The sequence below is a fragment of the Vanellus vanellus genome, assembly GCF_965231255.1.
Source record: "Vanellus vanellus genome assembly, chromosome: 9".
NCBI classification, from domain to species: domain Eukaryota; kingdom Metazoa; phylum Chordata; class Aves; order Charadriiformes; family Charadriidae; genus Vanellus; species Vanellus vanellus.
The window spans coordinates 25,083,561-25,107,471 of NC_138914.1; the positions used below are offsets into that span (position 1 = coordinate 25,083,561).

The 23,911-nt window shown below is 42.7% G+C and overlaps 1 protein-coding gene across 2 annotated transcripts in view; it reads right to left on the reverse strand.

The window, feature by feature from the left end:
* The window catches only part of FAM120A (family with sequence similarity 120 member A), a 52,866-nt gene extending 32,428 nt beyond the window's left edge, over positions 1 to 20,438 (reverse strand). For both annotated transcript variants that reach the window (XM_082487974.1, XM_082487973.1), the window contains exons 1-3: positions 19,869 to 20,438; positions 13,819 to 14,065; positions 8,790 to 8,872 (exon numbers count right to left, since the gene is read on the reverse strand). In XM_082487974.1, coding sequence (XP_082344100.1) covers positions 8,790 to 8,872; positions 13,819 to 14,065; positions 19,869 to 20,342 — 804 coding nt within the window. In that variant the 5' untranslated portion in view covers positions 20,343 to 20,438. The remainder of the gene's footprint in view (positions 1 to 8,789; positions 8,873 to 13,818; positions 14,066 to 19,868) is intronic.
* Between the last annotated feature and the right edge of the window lie 3,473 nt (positions 20,439 to 23,911).

Sequence of the window (23,911 nt, forward strand, 5' to 3'; positions counted from 1 at the left end):
GAATTAAACCGTTTATCTATTGAAAACATATTCAACAAATTCCATGTTGCCAGATTTAGTATCTAAATATTTTGGGGGCTTCCACCTTATTTCTACAACTTCACCTTCAACAACGACTCATATATTTTTCACCTACAGTGCATTTATACATATGCGAATCCCCACCTTTATGTAAATATTTGCTAGCTAAATATCAGCTCCAACAACAAACAAGGTCAACAATGCTAACTATATTACTGTTTGATAGATAGGCATTTCTCTAGTGCAGAATGCTCTAGCTAATGTGGATACATCCATTTTATATCTAAATATATAGAGAGACATGCCAGAAAATATTTTATTTTGACAGTTTCTATTCTGAATGTAAAGCGGTATCAGAATTGACAAGAGATCCACTGGGAACGGGAAGACCTCTATGTACACAGAAAAGAAAGGATGTGAAAAACAAATGGAGAAAAGGAATACCTCAAGGAAACTTATTTTCAAGATTCTACAGAAATTGGTCTAAAAATCATTATTAGAAGATTACATAGCTTAATAATGAGTGTTTTCAAATTTCGTATATTTCTTTATCTGCAGTAGAATATATTCATATATCTTCACATATATAACACTTCAGGCAAGGAATTATTTTTAATTCTTTTATATTATACATTGACAAAGAACAATGTATGGATTTCGCCTGTTGCTATGATGTGAGCGTAGTTACTTTCTCCTTCAAGGATTTCAGTACCAACATGGTTATAGGGCTGGTTACTCTTTTTGCAGACACAGAGGAATCTCTTAAGATAATTCCACTGATAAAATAGTTTCACTATTCCGGCATTTAAAACATTGCTGTTCCACCATCCAATGACAGATGTGTCTGACCTCTCATATTCACCACCTATTTTGAACGGATGAGAAACGTGTTTAAATGCATGCTAAAAATCTCCCTTGAGTTTATGCCTGAGCCCATACATACCATATATTTGTCATCTACAAACCAGAGTCCACAGCACAGTCTACTCAAGATCTTAGGAAAATGATGAATTCCCATTGATTCACTGGTCACTGACTCACACTGTGGGCTTGAAAAGGCAAGAATCACTCTGGAGTTTGTAGCAAAAGACCTCTCTCTGTAGTAAGAAGGAAGACCTGGAAGAACTTTGCGGAATGACGTCCAAAGCTCCCGCAGCTCCAGATGGATGCGCTGTACTAGAAATTTTAGATTCAGTTCTTTGGCCTGATACCTTCTCCTGTCCACATGGAGAAAGGACAGGAACTGGATAACCCTGGAAATCCTGCACTTTCATCTCACCACTCTCAATAGGCTCCTCCTATAACAACAGTCCTGAAAATAAACTGAGCATTACTCAGCATACGATTATGGAAATTGCTGCTCTTACGTGCTCTACGTGATCCTATATGGGGTCCAGAAACTTCAGGTCAAGCAACCATCATGGACCATTGCAAAATTAAAAGCAGTGAGCAGTGCTGCTAGTTGGGTCTGAAGAACTACTCAACCATCAGCGCCTTCGCTACTTTCCCTCTGCGCCACACAATGCGCATACACAAGAACGACAAGAAAGAGGTCTTCAACTCTGTGTCCTAAATTTTAGAGAACGCCTAAGGAATTTCTAAAAACTCTGTGTGGAACCTCCGTACAATTTTGGAGCACTCCATCCATGCCTATAGGGGCAGCTAGGTTTTTTGCTTTTAACATATTTTAATTTGCCTCTTTGCAAAAATTCAGTGATTCAAGACTTGGGAGATCATTATTATTATTTAACAGTTCTGGTTTTTAAGATATGAGAAAATATGAAAAATCTTTATACTTGCATTCTACACAGAGGTATGCTTTACTAGAAAATACTGCAATTCAGCTTTGTCAGAAATGTTTATGCAAAATTCTGATTAATACTTCATTAGTTTTATCTTTGCAAATTTAAAATCTGTACCGCAACTTCTTTCTATTTTATATGGAGTCTACCATATATAACTATTTTCTTTCCTGCCCTTATTTGCTTTCTTCATACTTAGACCATGGAATTTTTACAGAGATTCCCATTTTTATTAATTTCCTTCTCCTAACATCTACTTTTTTTTTTTTTTTTTTTTTTTTTTTTTAACAGATTTCAGGATATTCATTCTATACCTGGTCATTCTCTACCAGAGATGGGCTCCACATTTTATGAGCCTAAATTAAGAACAGTTCTGTTTAGTGTGGTCAGTGGCATGGCATTATTTCTATTTCAGGGAGTAAATTCTAAAATTTCACTAGTGACCATTCTGAATATATACAATGCTAAACATAGATCACATTTGCCTGTAAGCTTACAGTCACAAATATTGACTATAAAATTTTGCACCCAATCTGCAAGCAGAAGCAATAGATTTTCTTCTCACTAGTAATCTAAGTCGTTTCCTGAACACCCTCCATTTTATTTGTAGGTGTAACAATTTGGCATCTCTAAAGTGGCTGAATTGTAACAGGACCGTGTCACATTAGATGCGCTCTCTGCAGAGTCCCTTGGGGAAACCCCGCAGTACTACCTATGTGTTTCTGCAACCTCTGCTTGAAAATTCAGTGGAGGAAAGGCGTAAGCAATCTGTCATTAGTTTTATGCGATCTCCAAGACAGTAATATTTAATAAGCCGTAAGCAGTTAGCATCAAGAGAAGACATCACATCGCTCTAGCACTAATATTCAGCTCAGACCCCAGAAGTATAAAGCTCAAGTGAGACACATTAAAGGCTTACTATGCACATTGCCCCCAGTTTAGCTGCTTTTAAACAAACAGCCCAAAGACCTCACTGGAGCATATTCTTAATTCCTGAAGTGAGACCTTCTGAGAGTACGTGCAGATTTAGAGATATTTCAGATATCTGAACTGTATTTTATTTTATTCTGTTTCAAAGACACCCAATCCAGATGTGAGAACACCCTCAGAACTAAAAATGTCATGACCTATGCAGAAGCCATTATCAAGAAGTGAAGAAATAAGAGGTACTTTCCTGTATTAAAGAAGAAAAGATTTCTACTAATTTTAGAACTTTCCAGAAATCCTAAACTGTAGATTTTTTTTACTGAACCATAAATAATATTTCTATTACTGTGTGCATTAAAATATAGCTAAGTCTTACTAAGTGTTAGGTATGGGAAAAATTAAGACTTAACAGCAAAAGTTAAAAAAACCTGTTTGTGGTTCCAACTTACTTTAGTTGCACGCAAAGCATTTCAGAGCAAAATCAGCACCATATTTTACTGATTTTTCATTGTAAGAGATTTCCTAGAAGCTATTTTTTTAATGCACTCTGAAAAGATTAAGTGGGGAAAGGAAATTAATTCTACATAGGTATTTGTCCAAATGAGAGGCAGAGAACAAAATTACAAGCCCAGAAGCTACAAGATACAAATGTCTTGGTTTTGACAAAATAATTTTGCAAAATTGCTTTATTAAAAGAGAATAGACTCACATATGTGTAATTCCATGGAATTATTAGGATACTGTAGAAGGTACCTAAACTACACTTGGGAAAAGCTCCCCAATTCTGGGACAACTTCAGTTGCATGCTGTCTCCAGGAAGCAAAGCCTTTAAAAGCTAATCAACAGAAGTACCAGCATTTACTGCTGCGCCTGCTGGAAACAGATAAACAGTTCAGTTTTATTTTCAAACCATTAAAAAAAGAGACCTCGAACAATCAGCTACTGTGAGGTGACACATAAGGAACGTTGGTTTTTTTTTCCACTGGTGAGAAAAAAAGGCTGAAAATAAGAATAGTACAACAAAATGCCTGGGGTTTGTTAGATTTGCCCAGTAATTTCTACTGGAGATCGCATCCAAACTGTTTGGATCTTGTCTCAGCCTTTGAAAGTTAAAAACATTTAATCTTACAAGCTGCTTGTGCATCTGATCTAATGACAAGCTTTCTGAAGAGGCAAGAAGTTCCCTGCATGACTTAGAATCCTCTCAAACCAGCAAAGCTCAGCTTTTCCCTGAAGACAGGGTTATTCAATTAGAAAGTCTTTCTCCTCCTCTCACCATCCTGGTTGGGAAACTGACCTCTTTCTACTGCTGCATGTCTTGGTGGTAACAAGAATTCACACAACATGGAGATCCTTTGCTAACAATTTACATACATAGGGCTCTGAGAAAACCAAATCTAAACAGAGGAACAAAAATGATGCCAGAAAGATAAAGGGGAGAGCAGAAACACAAGCCAAAGATGTGATACAGACTGGCTTCATGTGAGACAACCCGCGTGACAACCCTGCACACTACCACGAACTCAAGGGCTGGGCTGCCCTCCAGGAAGACCTTGACAAGCTAGAGGAACGAGTCAACAGGAACCTTAAGAAATTCAACAACTACAAAAGCAGTGTCTTGCACCTGGGCAGAAATAACCCCTGGCTCTTCCACAGGCTGGAGCTGTGCCAGAAGGGACCTGGGGCTCTTGGAAGACAGCAAGTGGAACACGAGCCAGCAGGGTGGCCTGGCAGCAGAAGCGGTCAGCTGCACCCCGGGCTGTGGAGCAGGAGCACAGCCAACAAATCGAGGGATCTTGCTCCTCAGCACTCATCAGATCACCTCTAGAGCATTGCATTCCGTTTCAGGCTCAAGCCAAGATGTCAAAAAAGCTGAGCTGGTTCTGCAGAAGGCCGTCAAGATGGTTACGGAGTTGAAACGCTTGCTCTATGAGAAGAGGCTGAAGGAATGGGGCTTATTCAGCCCGGCAAAGACAAGGCTTTGGAGATACCTAACAGCAGCCTTCCAATAACTGCAAAAAGGTTATGAAGCACATGGAGCCAGGTTCTTCACAGCAGTGCACTGCGGAAAGTCTAGAGACAACAGACATAACCTCAAACAAGACGGACTCAGACTGTATGCAAGGCAAAAACATTTTTACTGTTGGGAGTCAAACCATGGAGCAGGCTGCCCAGACAGGTTGTGCAGTCTCCAACCTTGGAGATTTTCAAGACTAGAGTAGGCAAAGCCCCGAGTAACCTGTTCGGACCTTAAGCCGACTGTGCTTTTAGCAGAAGGTTGAACTAGATGACTTCCTGAGGTCCTTTGTGACCCTCATCATCCTATGATGGCACTTAGCATAACAAAAAAAAAAAAAAAAAAGACACTTTAAGCATATCTTAAGAGTACCACCTTTGTTATCTGAGCAGCAGTAAATTACCTAAGCACCTACTTAGTCTCTTATATTAGCACTTATATTAGTCTCCCTCTGACAGACACCCTCCGAAGTCAACAGGGAAAGACAGGAATCTCCTAGAGCAATTCAGAGGAGACTAACCTGCATATTTTGGATTGCTTTCTAGAAGCATCTCTCTCTGCCTCTCTACTGAGATGAAACAATCAAGGAGATGAGCTTTGCCAAGTAAAACCAGATGCAGAATACTGGATGGTGGGCATATCAAGAATTCGCCAAAGACCAATGAGCTCATCCTTTCAAAACCACCCTAATGGGAAGCTGATCCATCGCAAAACAAAGACTGCAATCTCAAAGTTTCCCTGCATACTCTTCATTTCAAAAAGGGAGATTACATCAAGACATGTTTCTAAGGTTACCTTGTGAATAGAGTCAGCACTTCTTCCACGATATGTGCTCCTAAATAGATACTAATTCATTCCAGAGATAAGAAACTACCCTCCTAATATCATTCTGATGGTATTACACATTGATCTTGAAGCTCCATCCTGTAACAAGCTCTCCCAGAGTGAGAACCAAATTGTCTTTGTCTTAAAGATAAATCCCAAAGCACACAAATAAAAAGTAGTATAGTGCCAGTTTCCAAGCAAGGTCTAACGGCCAAATTATTTCTCAGGAAGTCTATCAACTCCTTTCATGTTTCAGCTGGTCATTTCCATGAACTCTGCATTCAATCAGGTAACAGGAGGCAAGCACAGGTCTACACGTTTATTAGATGCATTACCTGTTTACACAGGGACATTTAGACAGACAAGACCCTGACACAGAACAACTGGCAGTGTCAGATTTTGATTCTTTTCCCCTTTTGCACCAATAGCAATTCAAATCTCTTCATTTAAATTTGTCCATGGAACTTCACAGTTTTGCTGAGCTGATGGTCATTGTTGCTATCTTCTGAAAGGCATGGCTTTTTAGCCAGCGTGTAAAGATGTCCTGACTGTTAGGTTAATTTCCTTCTAGATGTGAAATACAGATTGTTCGTTCAGGTTCCATTTCCCTTCCTTTTTCCCATTTCAACTCAGGTGATGAACGCACCACCCTCATGTCCTTCTTTAAAACAGAGGTACAGGTTTCTCAGATTTGCTTTTTCCACCTCACTATGTTGATAAATGAGCAAATACACCGACTTTCTTTTAGAAAAGGAACTACCAGTCTTCGCCAAGTTATACTTCTGAATTGGTGAACTAGCAAAAGCTTCTCTTCTAGAAAAAGTAACCATTTTGCTACTTCATAATAAAAACTGAGTGAGAAAGAATGCAGAAAATAAATTGTACGTTATTAACTGTCATAGTTCTCACTGAAAAGGAACAGATCAGGCCATTGGGAACTGACTCTGTTAGCTTTGGTGCTCAAGACCATACCGTCTCAGATACAAAAGATTAAAATCCTTACACAACAACAGTCTTCCAAGTCCTGAATTGAATGAGGTGTGGAATTAGAGCCCCTGGTTCCTGCGTATGGAGACAACTCAACAGTAACTCTAAATAGATGCAACAAAGCAAAGTTTGTAAGTATAGCCCAGGGATGACATCCCGGGCAACCACAACAATTTCCTCCCCTGTTTCCAGTTTTCGTGACAGCTTGCACTTTTTGTAACTGTTCTGACACTACTTCTTGTTATCATGCTTGTAGCTAATACAAACGTATCTTCCAGGGGTTTTTGAGCATTCATAAAATTTACAAGGAATGTTGCTTTCTGCACATCTACAATTAACAGAAGAGGTCTCCACAGAAAGAGCTGTAATGACATCACTGACATATTAGTGTACCAAATGAAATTAAACTGAGTTAATGAGCTACTGAAACAAGTTTTAATTTTAAAACAATGAGCACTGTTGAAACTGAAGCTAAAATAAAATAATAGTAAGCTGTTCCTTGAGTAGCAACTAATGAAGACTGGTTTCCTGTAGACCTGTGTCATTGTTGCTTTAGGTCTTCTTCTTTCTCTCCCTTTGACATCTTTATCAGCCAGGAGACAGAAATGCTGCGGTGAGTCTGGGGCTACGTACTTAAGAACTGGCCAGCAAGCTGCTGTGAAATTAAACAAATCCTGTGCTGCGCTAGCCTTGTCCCCTCAATAAGGGCACTAATTTGGGTCTTTTTTGTCACTGATAACAGTTTATCAGTTTTCAGGGAGCCTGTAACAGCCAACCGGGAACTGCTTTCAAATCTGATTAACACTGGCCAACAGATTAAATAAATACAGGGAGGACTCCCTAAGACAGCCCAGTGACGCTCTGAGGAAACAAGTTTAATTTTTCTAGGACGCCAGCTACAAAGCCCTATCAGTGTTTGCACTGAAAACATAAATCTAGAAGCAAAGATGACAAATATATAACTTTCATTCTAGTCAAGTAATTCACTATATATTCAGAATACTTTTCAGAAGGTCTAGGTGTCTGAAATCATATTCTGAACTGTCTGTAAAACAAGTCTACTCAGCCTAAACCACAGTAAAGTATTCTGAACATCAGAAAGTTTATCAGCCACTTTGAGAAAAGAAGTCCTACATTTTAAACTTTTTAGTTAAAAATGAAAATACAGGCACGCTCTTTCAGTCTTTCATATGAAGTTTTACAAGGAAGTAGCAAACACGCGTGCTTATTTTGTTTTGCCACTACAACGTGCTGACACTTACCTTCTAAATACAGGAGCGGCAGCAAAATAGGGGATGAGTGTAACATCAAATTGTCACAGCTGTCCACTAAGCAACGCATGTGCAAGCCTTAAAAACTCTGCTGAAAATCTTGTTTTTAAATTCTACCTTCAGCAAATTGTTATAATTTTTCAATGCTTCATAAACTTTTGGAACAGAAGGGGAAAAAAAACCCACCTATTTTTGTTGTAGATATAACAAAACAGTCTTACAGAATTTACAAGCAAATTGATTTGCTGCATTGTACACCTTAGGAGGCAGGGAAAGAGACGTGTCTATTGTGGCAGACAGAAAAAAGGTCACTATTATCCCATTCTCTGATGTGTCCAGTTTCCCTGTTTCCCTTTTATAGCTGTCTACTTGGCAGATGCACACAGCAAGTGTGATGAAGCAGCAGAACAGACATACAGTAAACTAAGAGCATCAGACACAAGTTACTTTTCTCAAAAAAACCCAACCATCTACTGAAGGCCACATTAGCCTTCCTGTGCAACTTATTCTCTAGCACTTTAAGAAGTGCAAAAACCTATCAATTACACACTAAGCCCAGATCAGTAGAAAATAAGACAATATGGTAGGAAGATATGCAGCTAATTGCTTGACAGTTGAAGAACATGACTAAACAAAGAATTCCGCTCTTAAAAAAAAAAAAAAGAAGAAGCTACTTTCTCAAAGTAAAACCACACTGAAGGTATTGAGTGCATGGCTCATGTAGCTGAAGGACACCGAGGGTGATCACAAAGGCTAAGTTTAGCCTCGTAAGGCTAATCACCCCAGGTATCCTCTGCAGTCAGAGAGGGACTGGGATACCAGAGGGTGACCGAGAACAAGAGCCCTGCATAGCTGCTGTGAATTAACCTATTACACTGCTCTCATTAACTGTTATGATTGATTTTAGCTCAATTGCTAGTAGTTATATTAAATTTGTACCTTAAGTGAAGCTAGTGGATGTTCTGGACCAAGTAAACTCCAATGAAAGGAAGCCAAATCTTCATCAGGTAGAATATGATTACCTAGAACATAATACAGAACTTTATTTAAGTACACCATAAAACATTACATACCAATTCTACATGCAGCAAAAAAATTTGCAGTGAGTCCTCCATTCCCAATCAATAGGATTAACAAAGACAGATTAAACTTGCAGATATCTTCCCGTTACGCCAGAAAAACCTAATTAGCATGCTGCTGCTGCAGCAGGATCCACTTCCCTCTGTTCAAGAAGCAGTCTTCCATGAAACCCAGCTCACTGACAGAAGCGACAGAGCCAGTCACAACACATGGTGTCAACCCCAACCTGGCACGTCCTATTAGGGGATCCTCATCAGGATTTAGTACTGCAGGTGCAACAGTGTAAGAACACGATGTCTTGCTCTACGACACAAGCTGGTAAGCCTTTCCTGCATCCCAGCACGTGCCGTTACTGATCCACATCGGAGCTGCCTCTGGAATCTGCACTCTGCTCCATCATGCAGCGTGGGTCAAGCAGCAAGCCACCAGGCAGATTTATCTAACCCTCAGGAATGCGGGCAGCTCCGATGACACTTAGCAGGTTCCCAGTTCCTGAAGTTTCTTTTGCTGACCTGACCAGGTCAGAGAGAAGCCTGGGCTGGCAGCACCAAAGTAATCAGAAAATTACGTAGTTGTTCCAATGAGCAGAGGTAGTGGCTACATTTACCAAGCTGTGCATACCAAATGGAAGATTGCTTAAAGTATGTTGGGTTTTTATCCAAAGCACATCACGCTCAGAAAAAAAAAGTAAAAAAATTCTTACTAGGAAATATTTCAAACATTTGAATCAATCGAAGACTAACCAATCAGCCACTGGCAGAGTTCAGTGTCTGTGGATCTAAACTTTACAAAGAGCTAAACAGAGTGCATTACTGCACTTCTGGTAAAAAACTTCAGGATATTTTCAGTATCCAGTTTTACAGAGCGGCAGCTTAGCAGTGAATGTATAGCTCTCATTGCTGTTAATATAGTTACAGCTTTTTTCTATTTTAATTTCACAGTTTGGACATCATCTTGAACTCTCACCTACTCATAAAGAACATGATATGACTCTCTGAATTTGACAACAATTGTTTACTTTCTTAATATTTTGCTTGTAAAATAATTTAGTTTGTTTTTAATGCTCTTTAACACCTGAAAACCAAGAAAGCTGTCCATTGCCTGGTGACTAGTAAATGCCCTCTTTGAGAGGGAAGTCTTTGTGTCCAATCAATACTTCACCTACTGCTGAGATCTCCAGCAAGGAGACATAATAACCTTTATTCATGACGAGCTAAACTTCAATCTCGCATCAGAAAGATTCAACAAGTTTGGATACAACAGCCAAACTCTTGCTAATCTAATCAAGTTAGGATTAGACAGCCTTTATAACACAGGTCTGAAAAAATCAATTACAGCCAGACCACTGGACAGTTTTGTGATAACTAACAATAACTCCTGCAAATGCTAAGATTACCTTTTAAAATAGTCAGAGCTTCTCTCCCTTCCACCAAAACCTCAATCTTGTTTTGTCTCCATCTGTTGTTTCAATTAATTCCATCCCCTTAAACACACACATAAGACAGTGTGACCATTTGATCAATTCTCACCACAGTCTGAATTGTAGAATTTAGGATGCGGAAGTGCAGCAGTGTCTTCTGTAGTCCAAATAAGAAGTGATGCCTGTACTTACCTTATACAGTTCTAAAATTTTACTGAGAAACAGAATGAGACTATATAACTAAACACATTACAAAGTACTGTCACAGTGGGAAAGAGATCAACGTTACATAAGCAACCTCTATTTCTTGACCTGGCTGAACAACCTCAACATATATTGATTTTCCCATTTTAATGGCTTATTATAGTGTACGCCTTAGGTTTTTTTAAGGCAATTAGATACTAATTGAAGCCACTGCCCGTTCTAAAGAGTTCGCTGAATTACAGCCCAATACCTCACACTGTGTTTGTTTTTCAACTGTTGAAGCTTGCGTTGTTTGGTTTTTTTTAAATAATTCTGATATATTTGAGTCAAAATTTACAAAAGAACCCAAATCAACTCCCCATTTACCTCAACAGCAATTAGGACAGAACTTTTTAAGAGCACATGCTCAGAGGACGCATTTTAACTACCCATGACAAGGGTACGCCTTATATTATAAAGCTAGGACTACAAAACACTTCTGCCTGGAAAGCTCTAAGAAGATAAAAGCTATAAAACCAACCAACCAACCACAGCATATACATAACTTTCTCAGAAAGTAACCTTTAAAAATTTCCCTAGTTGGTACAGTTAGAAAAATACTTTGCTCAAATACTTCCATAGAGACTTTATCCCTCAATCCCAAATAATTTGCCATTAAAAACATTTTTTTGAGTTAGGTGTTATTCCTCAGGCTCTTCCAACTGCTAAATCTTTGGCTGAATCATTCAAGATTTTTTTTCCTCTTTTCAGCGCCCTCAAATTGACCCTTGAAGTTAATGACAAAAAAGTATCTGAAAACAAAATTTTGAATTTTCCAGAAACAGATTTGCAAACCTAAAGCTGAATATTGATGCAACTACTGTGGTAGTTTGGGCCTTCTGTAATTGTCAACATTAAACCAGCAGCTTAACTGCAATTATTTCAGAATACATTCATTTATTCCTAAACAAAGTACTAGCATGGGGAGTTACACTGATGTACCCAGATCAGAAGAGCAATGTAACAGTCATATGGCTTCCCACGTAATCAAGCACTCGCTTATTCTTTCACATTGTGATTTTCTTCATTCTACTTACAGGTTCAAAAGAGGCCGAAAGGGGTCACAGGAGCAAGGGCAGAATAACCTGTGAAGCCAAACAAGGCCTCAAACATTAAATAAAAATATAAAAACTTAGATCTGAACGAGCTACCTTGCTTTAAATATACACCACACCACACACAATTACGTGCCCAAAAGCATTTAGTATTTTATTAAAAAACCTGAGGTTAGTATATTCTTAAGGTTGCAAAACTTAAAAAATGTTGCCAGTGCTTTAAGTCAAACAGTATCTGTTGGTTATAGGCTTATATAACCATTGTTTGTGTCACCAAATACCTAGGTTTCCTAATATTCACTACTTTATATAAAAAAAAAAAAAACCAACCCTCATTGCAGGAAGACCTCCAAAGTACTTTCTGTTCTAACCCTGACTTCCATAAACTTTACTCTATTCTGCTTACTCATACTGAATACACACACAAAAGAAATGCAAAAGAATACACAAAACTAAACTTGTAGCTGAACTAGGTCTTTTTAACCTTTATACCAATTTGGGAAAAGAAAAAAAAAAAAAAGCTACAAAACATCTCTCTAGTAATCATGTGAAATGACCTCAAGTTTCTTTCTCCCAAGAGCAAGCCGAAAAATATTTTGTCGTGTAACACAGCAAGAGAGAAAAATATTCAAGAGCTTCTTGCACAAAATTGCAAAACCTTCAGAAAACTTACCAGAATATGTTTCACCTACCATTTAATATAACCAAGCAATGCCTCAACTGGCCATGCAGCTGTAATTCTGTGACAAGTTAAAATGATGTCGTTCACGTGTACTTCACATTAATTCCATAAAGCATATCTGCAACTGTGAAACTGCTTTTCGAGCAGTAATTCTTACTCACTGAATTGGCATGCAACAACTTATTTATAGACTCCAAACCAAAGCTTAGCAATAGTAGTCTGTCATGCAATTTACACAGAGTTTTTGTTTTAAATTGCAGCTTAGGCAATTATCTACTATTCCTCCATATAGCCAGGCAGGCAGGTAAGGATTCTGGAGATGAAAAACATATACTAACAAAAAGCAACTTCAACTAGTCAAATACTTGTGGCTTTCTGCTGTAAGATGCATTGCTTCTTCCCTTCTTACCATGGAAGGTACTTGTCTGGACTAGAAACAATTTAATATTCAAGACTACTAAAATATTCGTATGCTAAAGCAATAATACACAGCCTCTCTCATTTACAGCTTTCAAATGAGAAGTTTTATTATTCCATCATGTACCCATACTAAAACACAAAGTCAGTGAGAGAAGAAAAGGAAAATCCAGTTTTCTTGTTTGCTCAGTACAACACAATCAAGAACATGGCTGCTCAGTGCTTATTTACCCCAAATGAAGTTAGAATGCTCTTCTAAATAGATCTTATTCACTGTAGTCAACTAGTAATTAATTCACTCTTCCATCTGAGAGAGCATGACAGCTATTCTCTACCACTGCCGTGGAAACACAGTGTGTTAAAACTGTCTCATTTAAGCAGAGATGTGAAAACAAAGTCCTTCCTACCTATGCTTCTTTAAAAATACTATACCACTTTGCATCAGAAGCAGGAGAGCTAAGAAACTATCCAACCACCACTAACAGAATGGTAAGATGCTGGTTGCCTGCGCTTTTAGAAATGTGGAGTTTCACTCAACTATACAGTATAATGTATTTCTGGTGCAGCTGATGTGCTGTTGCATTTGTCTGAGGGGAAAAAAAAGAATAAGCTCCTGCAAGCCAAAAATCTTCACTCCATGTATGTTATTTTTAGGTAGAATACAAAACAGGACAGAAATATGCTTTCCCTGTATGGAAAGTGTGTTGTATTATTAAAAGTAGACCTCATATACTATGTAAGACCAAAACTAGTAGAACCACAACTGTCCCGATTCACCCCCACCCACTGAGAACATTCTGGCTAGGCAAGAGCTTCGCCGAATTCTTACTTTCTACTCTTGTTTCTAGACAGCCACAATTTGCATCGCTCGCAGGTCTCTACAAATTCAGCATGTCTGGCCTCATAAAAACGCATCTGGCCCTCCTCAAGTATAGTAGGAATGTCTGAAACAAAGGGATGTCTTTGCCTAGGTGCTGTGTCAAATTATACACACATATTTTAAAACAGTTAACAGAAACTGAAATCGTAAGTCTGACTGGCAGCATTGAGTTCTTTTATTACTTCACTTACCTAAAAGAGCAGCAAAAATAGGAAAGCGATTTGGATTCAGGTCCAGTTGCTTGGCAACTTCATGCATTAGGTATTGGCTTGTTGTGAGACTTTTCCCATTACGGCTCAGTTTTAGGGCATGGGCACTGAAATAGTAAGGGATGTTGCACAATGCATAATCGGAGTCATATGCAACCAAACCATGGAAACCTTTTTCTCTGCAGAAAGCAATTACTTCTTGATGATGATCCTCAATGCTCTGTGCAACCTACAGTGGAAGACAGAGTAATTAGCTACAGTGTTAAATTGCAGTACTGATTTATCACATGTATTACAACATATTGGGGGTCTTCCTGAAACTATATATGCGCATTTGAAACACTTGCAGTATATTTCAAGTAATTTAAAAAAAAATCCAATGACACAGCACATACAGACAGGATGTAAGGAGCGCTCTGCAACACAGTACAAAGTTCTGGAAGCCTACACACTGGAGTGGCATTGTGTATTACTGACCTCATCTGAAGGAAATGTTTATTAACAGAATCACTCACGCTCTAAACATATTACTATACCAACGTCTGTATTAGCTCATGGGAAAAATCTTAAGGCTGTGGATACTTAAGCAGTTCAGCAAGCCAAGATGCTCCCTTAAAAAGCAATCACATGAGCACTTTTAAAGTTTTGCAGCCCTGTTTTAAAAGAAACAAACATAACCCTAGATGAACAGAGGTAACTTTCTTGACCTTTCAGATGTCTACCTTGCTGTGTTAAGCCGAATTTTGTCCTCTTTCCACTTTCAAACCTCTACAGCCTATTCATTTATGCACAGCTGTCTCTGGTGGTGCAAATTGCTTCAAGTTTATAGCCCAAACTTCACCTCTCGACTCACGTTGCCTAGCAAAGCACATATTTTAGGCTATGGCAATCAGATGACTAGAACAGACATGTTGTGCCGGGGAGACACGGGCCAATTCATAACGTTGGAAATATAAAAGCAACCCTTTCTTATCAAATAGATTAAACTAAAAAACCCACGATGACAAGTTAGTACCTACAGTCCTGCATTTCTACACACTGTTGGGAACCGTTACAACTACAGTCACAAGCACACAAAAATAAAGCCAGCTGAGTGCTTTTGATGCCTAATACTTTTACCATCCACATACATAATAAACATTCAGCTATTCAGAAAGCCCCACAAAGTTGGGTGTTGGTATAACCTACCCTCACCAAGTATTCAATTTTAACAACATAGATAGCAAGCTATCCCAAAATAGCCTAGCACAAAACTATTAGCTTCAGTCTCCACAGTATGCATGATTAAGTACAGTGTTAGTGCCAATAATGCTATTTATTTCCTCTGCAGCCAAAGCCCTGCAAAACATGAGTGAGGGGCCCTACGCCTCTACAGCCCGCTCCAACCCTCCCACAGTCATCTACCTCTCAGCAAAGAGTTTTTCTCCAGCAGCAAGTTTACAGTGACTCTTCCTTTTCTACTCATGCCTCACACTTTCTGAACCTGACATTGAATTATGGTCTTCTGGTAAGGTATGTAGAATTTCACTTTTCCCCATGTAGCTTCACAAATGTTCTCTTTCAAGCAAAATCCCGAGCAGCTGAACAGCCAGCACCTCGCTCTCGAAGCTATTCCTACAATCTCTCTCTACTCCTAATGCTACCGTCTTATAGTCTTAAGAAAACATTAACTTCTTCAGAAACGTGCTTGATGGACTGTATCAGAGTGGTTTTGAAAATTAATTTTGTCTGTGAGAAAAACAAGCGTATTCATTTTTCTAATAATTACACTGTCACCTAGCATAACATGTGCCTGCTATACACAGAATTGGAAGAGACTGTAAACATCTTTGAAGAAAATCAAAGATATCAGATTTATACAGTTACTAACTCAAGGAGGGCAATTTAGGCTTTGCCATGCCCAGCCCCCTCTCTTACATGTGTTAAATCAGGAAAATCCTCCAGATGTTTGTTGTTTTGTTTTTTTTTTAAGGGTAAATTCAAATTATGTACATGTATCTAAAATCAGTATCTTTTGCATGCATGACAACCATAGATCATCTATAAAAAACAAAGCAAGAACCCTTTTTGCAGCACTAGGTGTGACATGGGTGTGCAGATAGTACAAGAGGAAACTCAGTGTGCAGCCCGCTCTGATCTCCTATAAATTATTTCCTCTACCTCCACAGCCTCCAGTTCGTTCCCTCCCCATTTTATAAGGCTATCTGGCACAGCGAGCTACGAGCATGAAACTGCAGTATATTTAGGTAATACTAGAATCTGCGTCCAAATAATTGAACTGTCACAGGGAAAAGAGCTGTATTTACCAAGGTACAGTTAACCCGCAACATAAAACTCTAGCAAGAAGAGCATCAGAGAAATAGCTGACAGCTCTCACATCCAAGTATAACCAGGCAACGTGCATGCTTCAAAATCAACCCAGGGAGGGGGGACGCAGGGGGGAATCACAGCCAGGAGTGTGGAATCATTTTCAAGTCTAAATCTTGTGTAAACATTAATGATGCTGGATCAGAAAGAAAGAATCCTGTCCGAGTAAACAGGCAGATGCACGTTCAGATACTGAGAATACCACAAAGTCTCCCGAAAGTATTAAATATGTTAAGATCTCCAGTGCTTAAATATTCAAATTTGAGCAAACCTGCTTTGCATAAAAGTTTCTTTTAAGAATTATTCCCCCCTCCCTCAAACAGAAAAATACCAGGTCACAATTAAAGCTAAGAACCCGTAGGATATTTGTTATAACTTGGAGGAACCTGTTATTTTTACATCCTGCTGAAACCATCCGCAAGTGATTTATAATTGTTCTGGATGGAAGACATTACTCTTTTTCCCCCCTCTAATTACCAAAATAGATTAAATTCATAGCCAGTTCCTAGCTCTGCACATAAGCCTTTTACTCAAAACTCAAAATGCTTCCTGAAAATATGAAAATCAGTTTCATACTTAAAGTTAATCAGTATTCTCAAACCCAAACTCTCAAAACAAAGTGAGAAAACACTACAATTTGGGAACTCATGCATATTTAAATTAAAAAAAATGCAAATAAAAAAACCCTCACACCTTCAAGATGCATTTGCTCTTTGCCCACCAGGAGGGCTGCTAGAAAGTAAGCACAAGGGAGAAGGTGAATAAAATTGGAGTAAGTTTTAAGGAAAGAAAGATTACATGTAATGAAGCGGATTTAGAAAGATAATACATTCTGTAAGAGAAGAAGAAAAACAGAAAAGGAATGTGATTTAAGTTCAACAGTATCTTTGATGAGTATTATGCACGTTACCACTATAACCATGAAATATACTTCCTAACCCAAAAACCAATCAATTCAAAACAGAGCTATCCACAATTTCTCAACAGATGCACAAATGAAGCATCAAATGGGAATTGCTGATCTCCTTCCCATCCCCAAAACAGCTGACCAGTTCAGAGAACCAGTGCAACTGGGACATGCACAGTGGTGGCTCAGCAATACCAACCTTCCTAACAGCAACAAACTCCTCACCGCACACCCCAATATTTCATAACCAGCGCTTGCCAACTCCCAGTGCTAACCTAAAGCAGACAAATAACCACCCCCCAAAACTCCCCCATCAAAACTGTGGGGGTTTTGTGTCTGTTTTTTTAAGTATGAGAAAAGGGACTCAGTATGACGTGTCCTCTCGCTCCTAAAACTGTTGCTGGAGATTAAGAATAAGGCCTATTACTGAGAAACCGTAAAGGAGCTAATGCTGCAGCTAAGCTTGAAAGTAAACAAAGTGCTACAGGTGACACTGTTGTCAAATGTGGCAACTTTAGTTGGATGCAATGTACTTCAACAGAAATAAGCCAGGTTTGAGAGAGAGCACAGTTAAAGCACCAACAGCTACTTCAATGTGCCACAAGACTACTATGAATACCAAATTCCTATCAGTATCAAAACAGCTGGCTTCCTGTTATGTACTATGCATTTCAGTACTGCATTAAACAAAGTGTTCAGTTCAACACACTAAAAGGAAAAAAAAATATTCTACCCCATTCATTGCTTTTACTAATGATCTCTAATTCTCAGTGACAAATTAGGGAAGATTTACAATGCAGCCACAAACAAATCAAGGTAAATACCTTCTCTGCATGGCCCTTAAAACTTTTTGCTTAAAAAATAAAAGTATTTCCCAGCTACAGAAAAAAAAAAGTTCAAACGAGAGGATGTTTTCCCTATCACTTAAATTCCCACCATCATTCATATCCAAAACACATCCATGATTTTCTTTCTACGCTGATCAGAAACACACATGACTACAGCAGACACGGCCACAACCAAGCGCCAAGCCCAAGAGATTGAGTTCGGCAGAGCTCGACGGGCCCTGCAAGAATGAGAGCTTTGCCTCTGCTTCCAGTTCGTTCCACACACGCTTCAACCACTGCGGTGGCCTCAGCCACACTCGGCCCCGGCAGGCCAATCCCAGCCACGGTGGGGATTGGCCCGCCACGGCCGAGCATGGCTGAGGCCACCACAGGGTGGGACTTCCACTGCCAAGTGGGCTGGACGCCTGCAGCGTGCCCAGGGTGGCTTCACACCAGCCCGGGCAAGCAGGGAGCTGAAGGGAGCGCGTTCCTCCAAGGATGGCTCTGGTCGAGTGAGCTAAGAGGGAACAACAGCAACTCTCACCCTGTTGATGAAACTGTGAAAAACTTTGCCCAAAGTCACCTTCTGAGCTCCTTCGAGAGAGTCATCTTCACTCCAGGGCTGCACCCGGCCAGAATTTTTCTAATCCGCGGAAAGGGCAGTACAAAAGCCAGATAATGTTAAGCTGCTGCTAGTGATCAAGCGTGCAACTCTAAAGGTTGCGTAATATTTTTCTACATGCAAAAGTAATTTACGATAATAGAGCCTACAAGTATGCATTTCACTCCCGGTGCTCTTCCCTCCCTAGCAGGAAAGCGAGCAAGCGACTGAAAATTGCAGCTTCATCCCGGGGCTTGTTTTTCTAGCGGCTTGTGTTTCAAGAGACACACTCGCTCAGCTTCACAGAAACCATCGTAAATCACAGAGATGCAGCATGCTAATATTCTTTGAAACAGTGGCCTCGGTGTCAGTGCAAGAGCCCCACGGACCCCCATCCCCTACCTGAAGCGTTGTCTGTTATCAGAAAACAGAGATTTCCCCTTAAAATAAGAAGTTTATACAAAGATTGTCAGATCGGTTCGCCTGACCCCACAAACTGGAAGTGTTTGCCATTACGGAGTAAGGAATGAATTATTATCCTACGCCTGATCAAAAGTTCGTTAAATACATTGGGGCAATAGGGGGCAAAACCTTCATAAAGCGATGAAACTCGAACCCCTGTATTTCAGAGCGAGCCATTTCCCCTTCAGCGCAAGTTTAACCACCTCGCCTCAGCAGAGAACTTGTTGCAGATCCACTGTGCGCGATAACTAAACTGATTTTTTTTTTTTTTACACCCCCCCCTTCCCATTTCGTCTTGATAATTAATTAAAGATTACGATGCTTTCGGCCAGCCCCTCTCACCTGCGGTACCAAAGTCCCGGCCTCGCCACCCCCACTCCCGAGCGGAGGCGGCGGGGAAGGGGGGGGGGGGGGGGGGGGGAAGGCCCTGGGCAAGAAGGGACATTTTGAGTCAACGGAGCGGCGGCCCCGAAAGAACATGGAGGCAAAAACCTCCCTGCTGCTGGGCCTGGCTTCACAGACAGGGGAATCCGGGAGGCCCTGGGCGCTGCCGGTCGCCCCGCCGGGCCCCGCGCAGGCCTCCGGCCTGCGCGGGGCCCGGCGGGGCGACCGGCAGCGCCGTAAAAATAGCCAAATCCCCCGGTGGATTGAGGCCGCCGAAACTTGGGCCGCCCCCGCGGGCCTCGACGACATTTTGAGGCGCTAAGGGGAGAGGCTGGGTGCCCTCCTCCTCCGCCGGGCTGGGCCCGGGGCAGCCCCCGCTGCCATCTTGGAGTGGCGGCGCTGAGGAGGGGGGGCGCTGGTGTCCCCCGGGGCTGGGCCGGGGGGGGGGGAAGGATTGGGGCCGCCGGGCCCGTCTCCTCCTCACCTTGATGTGGAAGCGGATGAGGGCCAGGCGGATGCAGTGCGCCATGCAGACGGGCGGCAGGAACCAGACCTTGGGCGGCGGGGTGCCCTTGTTCTGGACGTGGCTGACGATCTGCTGCGCCGTCTGGCGCTCGTTGCCCTGGCGCTTCACCCACTCGTGGAGCCGGGCCTTCTCCAGGGCGCCGTTGAAGAAGACGAAGAGCTCGATGTTGCCGTTGAAGCAGGCCTTGGCCAGGGCCGCCAGGTAACCCAGCATGTGGTTCCACTGCCCGCCGCTCACCCAGTCCGTGTAGAAGCCGCCGTAGAGCCGGTGCAGGCAGTTGTCGGCGTCGATGAGGAGGCGCAGCGGGGTCTGGGGGGGCCGCTGGCGGCCCCCCCCTACGAGGCTGCCCCGCGCCAGCTTCTGCAGCTCGACGGGCACCACGGCGCTGGGGCAGTGCTTCTCGATGTAGTCCTGGAAACCCTGCACTCCCATGGTGAGGACCGGGTGGCGGCGGCGGGCGGGCGGGCGAGCGGGGGCCCGGCGGCGGCGGCGGCGGCAGCGGCGGGGTCTGGGCTCGGGCCGGGCGGCGCGGCGGCGGCGGCTGTAGTTGCGGGTGGGCGGTGGGAGCGGTGGAGCCGGGTGGGAGCGCTGGCTGCCGTCGGTGGCCGTTCAGGGGGGAGTTGTATGGATTAGTGGGGGGCTCATGGCTGCCGCGGCCGCCATGTGCTGCTCTCACAGAGCCATGGCTCGGGGGATCCGGGCTGCTGCCGCTGCGGCTCCGACTGCCGGGGGGAGGGGGAGCGGCACAGCGCGCAGGAAGCCAACCCGCCGCCGCCGCCGCCTGCGGCAGGGAGAGCGGAACAGGCGGGACTTGGCGGCGGGGCCGCCGCTGCCACTCACAGGCGGCGGGGGCGGGGGGGGGGAAGGCGGGAGCGCGCCCAGAGCTCCGCCGCCACCGCCGGCCCGGTGCCCGCCGCCTTCAGGGCCCCCCGCGCTGCCCTGCCCTGCCCTGCCCTGCGGCACTGGGGCGGCGGGGCCCGCGCAGCCCGCCCGCCGCGGCCCTTGCATAACCCAAGCATGCGCGGGAGCGCGGGCGGAAGCGGGTGGCGGGGAAGGGGAGGGGGCTCAGGAGGGGGGGAGAGGCGGAGGGAGGTGGGGGGCGGCCGCGGCAGTCTGCCAGGCCCGGTGCGGCCCGGCCCGGCCCGGCCCATCGCCGCCCGCCATCTCGGCGTTGCCCCTCAGCCCCGCTGCCGCGGCGAGGCCGAGTCGGGGCGAAGCGCCACCCGTTTCCCCGTGGCTCGGGGGGGGTGTCTCCCGGCGTTAGAGCCCCGCGGCGGCCGGGCCCGGCCCGCCCCGCTGCCCTGCACCGGCCTTCCCGCCGCGCCGCCCTCGGCCTCGGGCTGCCCGGGCGGCTCCTGACAGAAACGGCAGTCCCGGCCGTTATTTACAAATCATAATTACAGGCCGGCCTCACCTCGCCCGCCGCTGGGCGTTTTCTGCTGCCGGTAGAAGTTCCCGGTGATTTTGGTGGCCTTTCTGCCTCAAACGGATGGAAAGCGGCTGCCTGCGCCGTGAGGCCTGTGGGCCACGGGTTGGCTGAACTCTTGCCGTGACTGGTAAAGGAGCATCAATACAAAATTACTGGGGAAAAACCTCGTGCTTTTCCACACAAGCTGTGAGGAATTACCTTCCTTCTTCCTTATATTTTTTTATAGGCCCAGATCAGGACTGTGCCCAAGCCTGCGAAGTCGTGTGCGGTTTGTCACTGAAACGTTAACATAGCGTCTGAGTAGTTCTCTGCCGTGCAGGTACCAAGAAAATGTCAAGCGGCACGTGCTGTATATTCACATCAATATTGTATTAATCAGGAAAAGAATGCATTCTTAATGAAATTTCAGCCGTCCAGGATTGGCACCTACAGTAAATATTCCCACCGGGGAATAGCTGTTTCTTAGGCAGTGGGCTGGTTCGCTCGCAGACAGGGCAGCGCTAACACGAGGCTGCTCGGTGGAGGTTTGTATCCAAGGCCCCGTCTGGTACAGCGTAAGGACGATGAAATAAAGAATGCTGAAAAAGCTATGGAAGTAGTTGGTGAGAAATGTACGTTTCTTCCTAGAAATATGTTTTTGTAATAATCTGATAGCGTGGTTTCCTAAGTAAACAGATGGATCTCTTTCCAAACTACTTTTCCCTTAGACTTCCTACATTTTCATTTTAAGAGTAGGCACATGTTATGGTAACATCAAAATAACAAAACACCGTATAACACTTTGAAAGACACACAAAACATGGTAGTAGACCAACAGTGCTAATACAAGGAAAGACGATAGAGGAGAAAACTTTAGAATTCCAAATATCCCCAAACACACACAAATTTGGTCAAAGGGACAAGTATGGCCATACTTGAAGTACATAAAAAGCAGGTGTTCAGACTTACCCATGGGTATTCAAAGCTCTAACCGACCAGAGTACAAAATTTGATCAAAACCAGGACAGGTCATTCTCTAAGTAGCCTTAAGAAGTGAGCAATAGCTGATTCAAGAAGATTTCAAGACTTGAATCATTAATTATCACACTGGATATTTAGGTTCAATAGTCTTAGGAATGTATAAATAAAATATCTCCTAAGTTTACTTTTTTTTTGTTTGTTCTGTTTTGTTGTTATTGAAGAAGGAAAACTAGTCAAAAGCATCTGCCACCAAAACCTGGCTCTTAACATCCTCACACTTACCGTGGAGTCAGGTAGACGCAGCAGAACTGAATGCTGCTGGGCTTATGTGCCAACCCACAAACATGACCCTCCCTCCCTGAAAAAAAAAGAGAAGAAAGGAAAAACAGAAGGGGAAACAAAGTGCTTCAAGAAGTTACTTGACACAAGTAGCTGCCTCGCTGCAACTAAAAACTTTGGCCAGACAAGAAGGCAACAGAAAAGAAGTGTAACTTATGGAAAGCAAAATTACAGTGGCAGAAAGCCTGCAGGAATCATCGGGTTATCTGCATATAAGGAAATGGCACAATTGAGGAAAGGGCATTGAAGATCTTTCTTTCTCAGCACACTGAGACACAACACATCGCTGTTACCAGATGTTGGTTGTGTAAGGGAAGGGTTAATAAAGATTAATATTAAAGTCAGTGACTCATTATCCAACCTGAATAGAAGAGAGTTAGGAGTGGCTCCCTAGAAGGAAGGAACTGAACAGTCGTTAGGAAGAACTCCTAATGAATAACCATGTCAGGGCAAGAACATAGAGATGAATGGTATCATTTCAGTCCTGATTCCTCTGTTAGTGAAACTCGGTCCCACTGTGAGATGAATATTGACATAGGCTGTGGAATAGGCTATCCACAGTAACTTTCATAGGTATATTTGCCTGGGAATAATTGATAACATATATTATCCATGGGAAATGCTTGTTTTACGTTATTTCCCTTAATATTTCTCCTCCTTTCTCACTCTGGTGTGTCTCACCGTGTAGCTGCTGCCCCAGAACCTCTCAGTCGTTCCTGCTGGGGGAGAAAAGCTCCCAGCTCTCCTTGCTGCCAGGTCTGCGAGCGGCCATGAGCTCGTCCTGTGGGCAAGATGCTTTTCTGCATTGTTACTTTGGTGCTCAAAGTCAAATATGTCTCTTATATTGTTATTTTGGTACTAAATTTAAATGCAGGCATTTGCAAATAAACATCCAATAGATGTTAACACATTCTGCTGTTAGCTTTGACTATCGGCTGCCCTGTTTCCCTTCCCTGTTGTCTGGAGCATTTGACTGTAGTAAGGGTAAATAGCATGCAGCAATAAAACTGACCTTTGTTTCTCTCATGGCGTATAGCTTGCGTACCTACTTGTTAAAAATTTTGTTTACAGAAGCTTGCAGAGTCTTCATGCGATTTATAGAAAACTGGCAAAATTTTACTGGGACGCGTCTGCAGGTTGACTTACCTTCATCCTCAGTACGTATGTTTTCTCAGGTGATTTCCTTTTTCTTTGGTTGGTTTAGGTTTTTTAAGTTATAGGCACACCTGCCACTTAATCTAAAATAGTAGAAATTAAAGAAAAGTTACTTAGG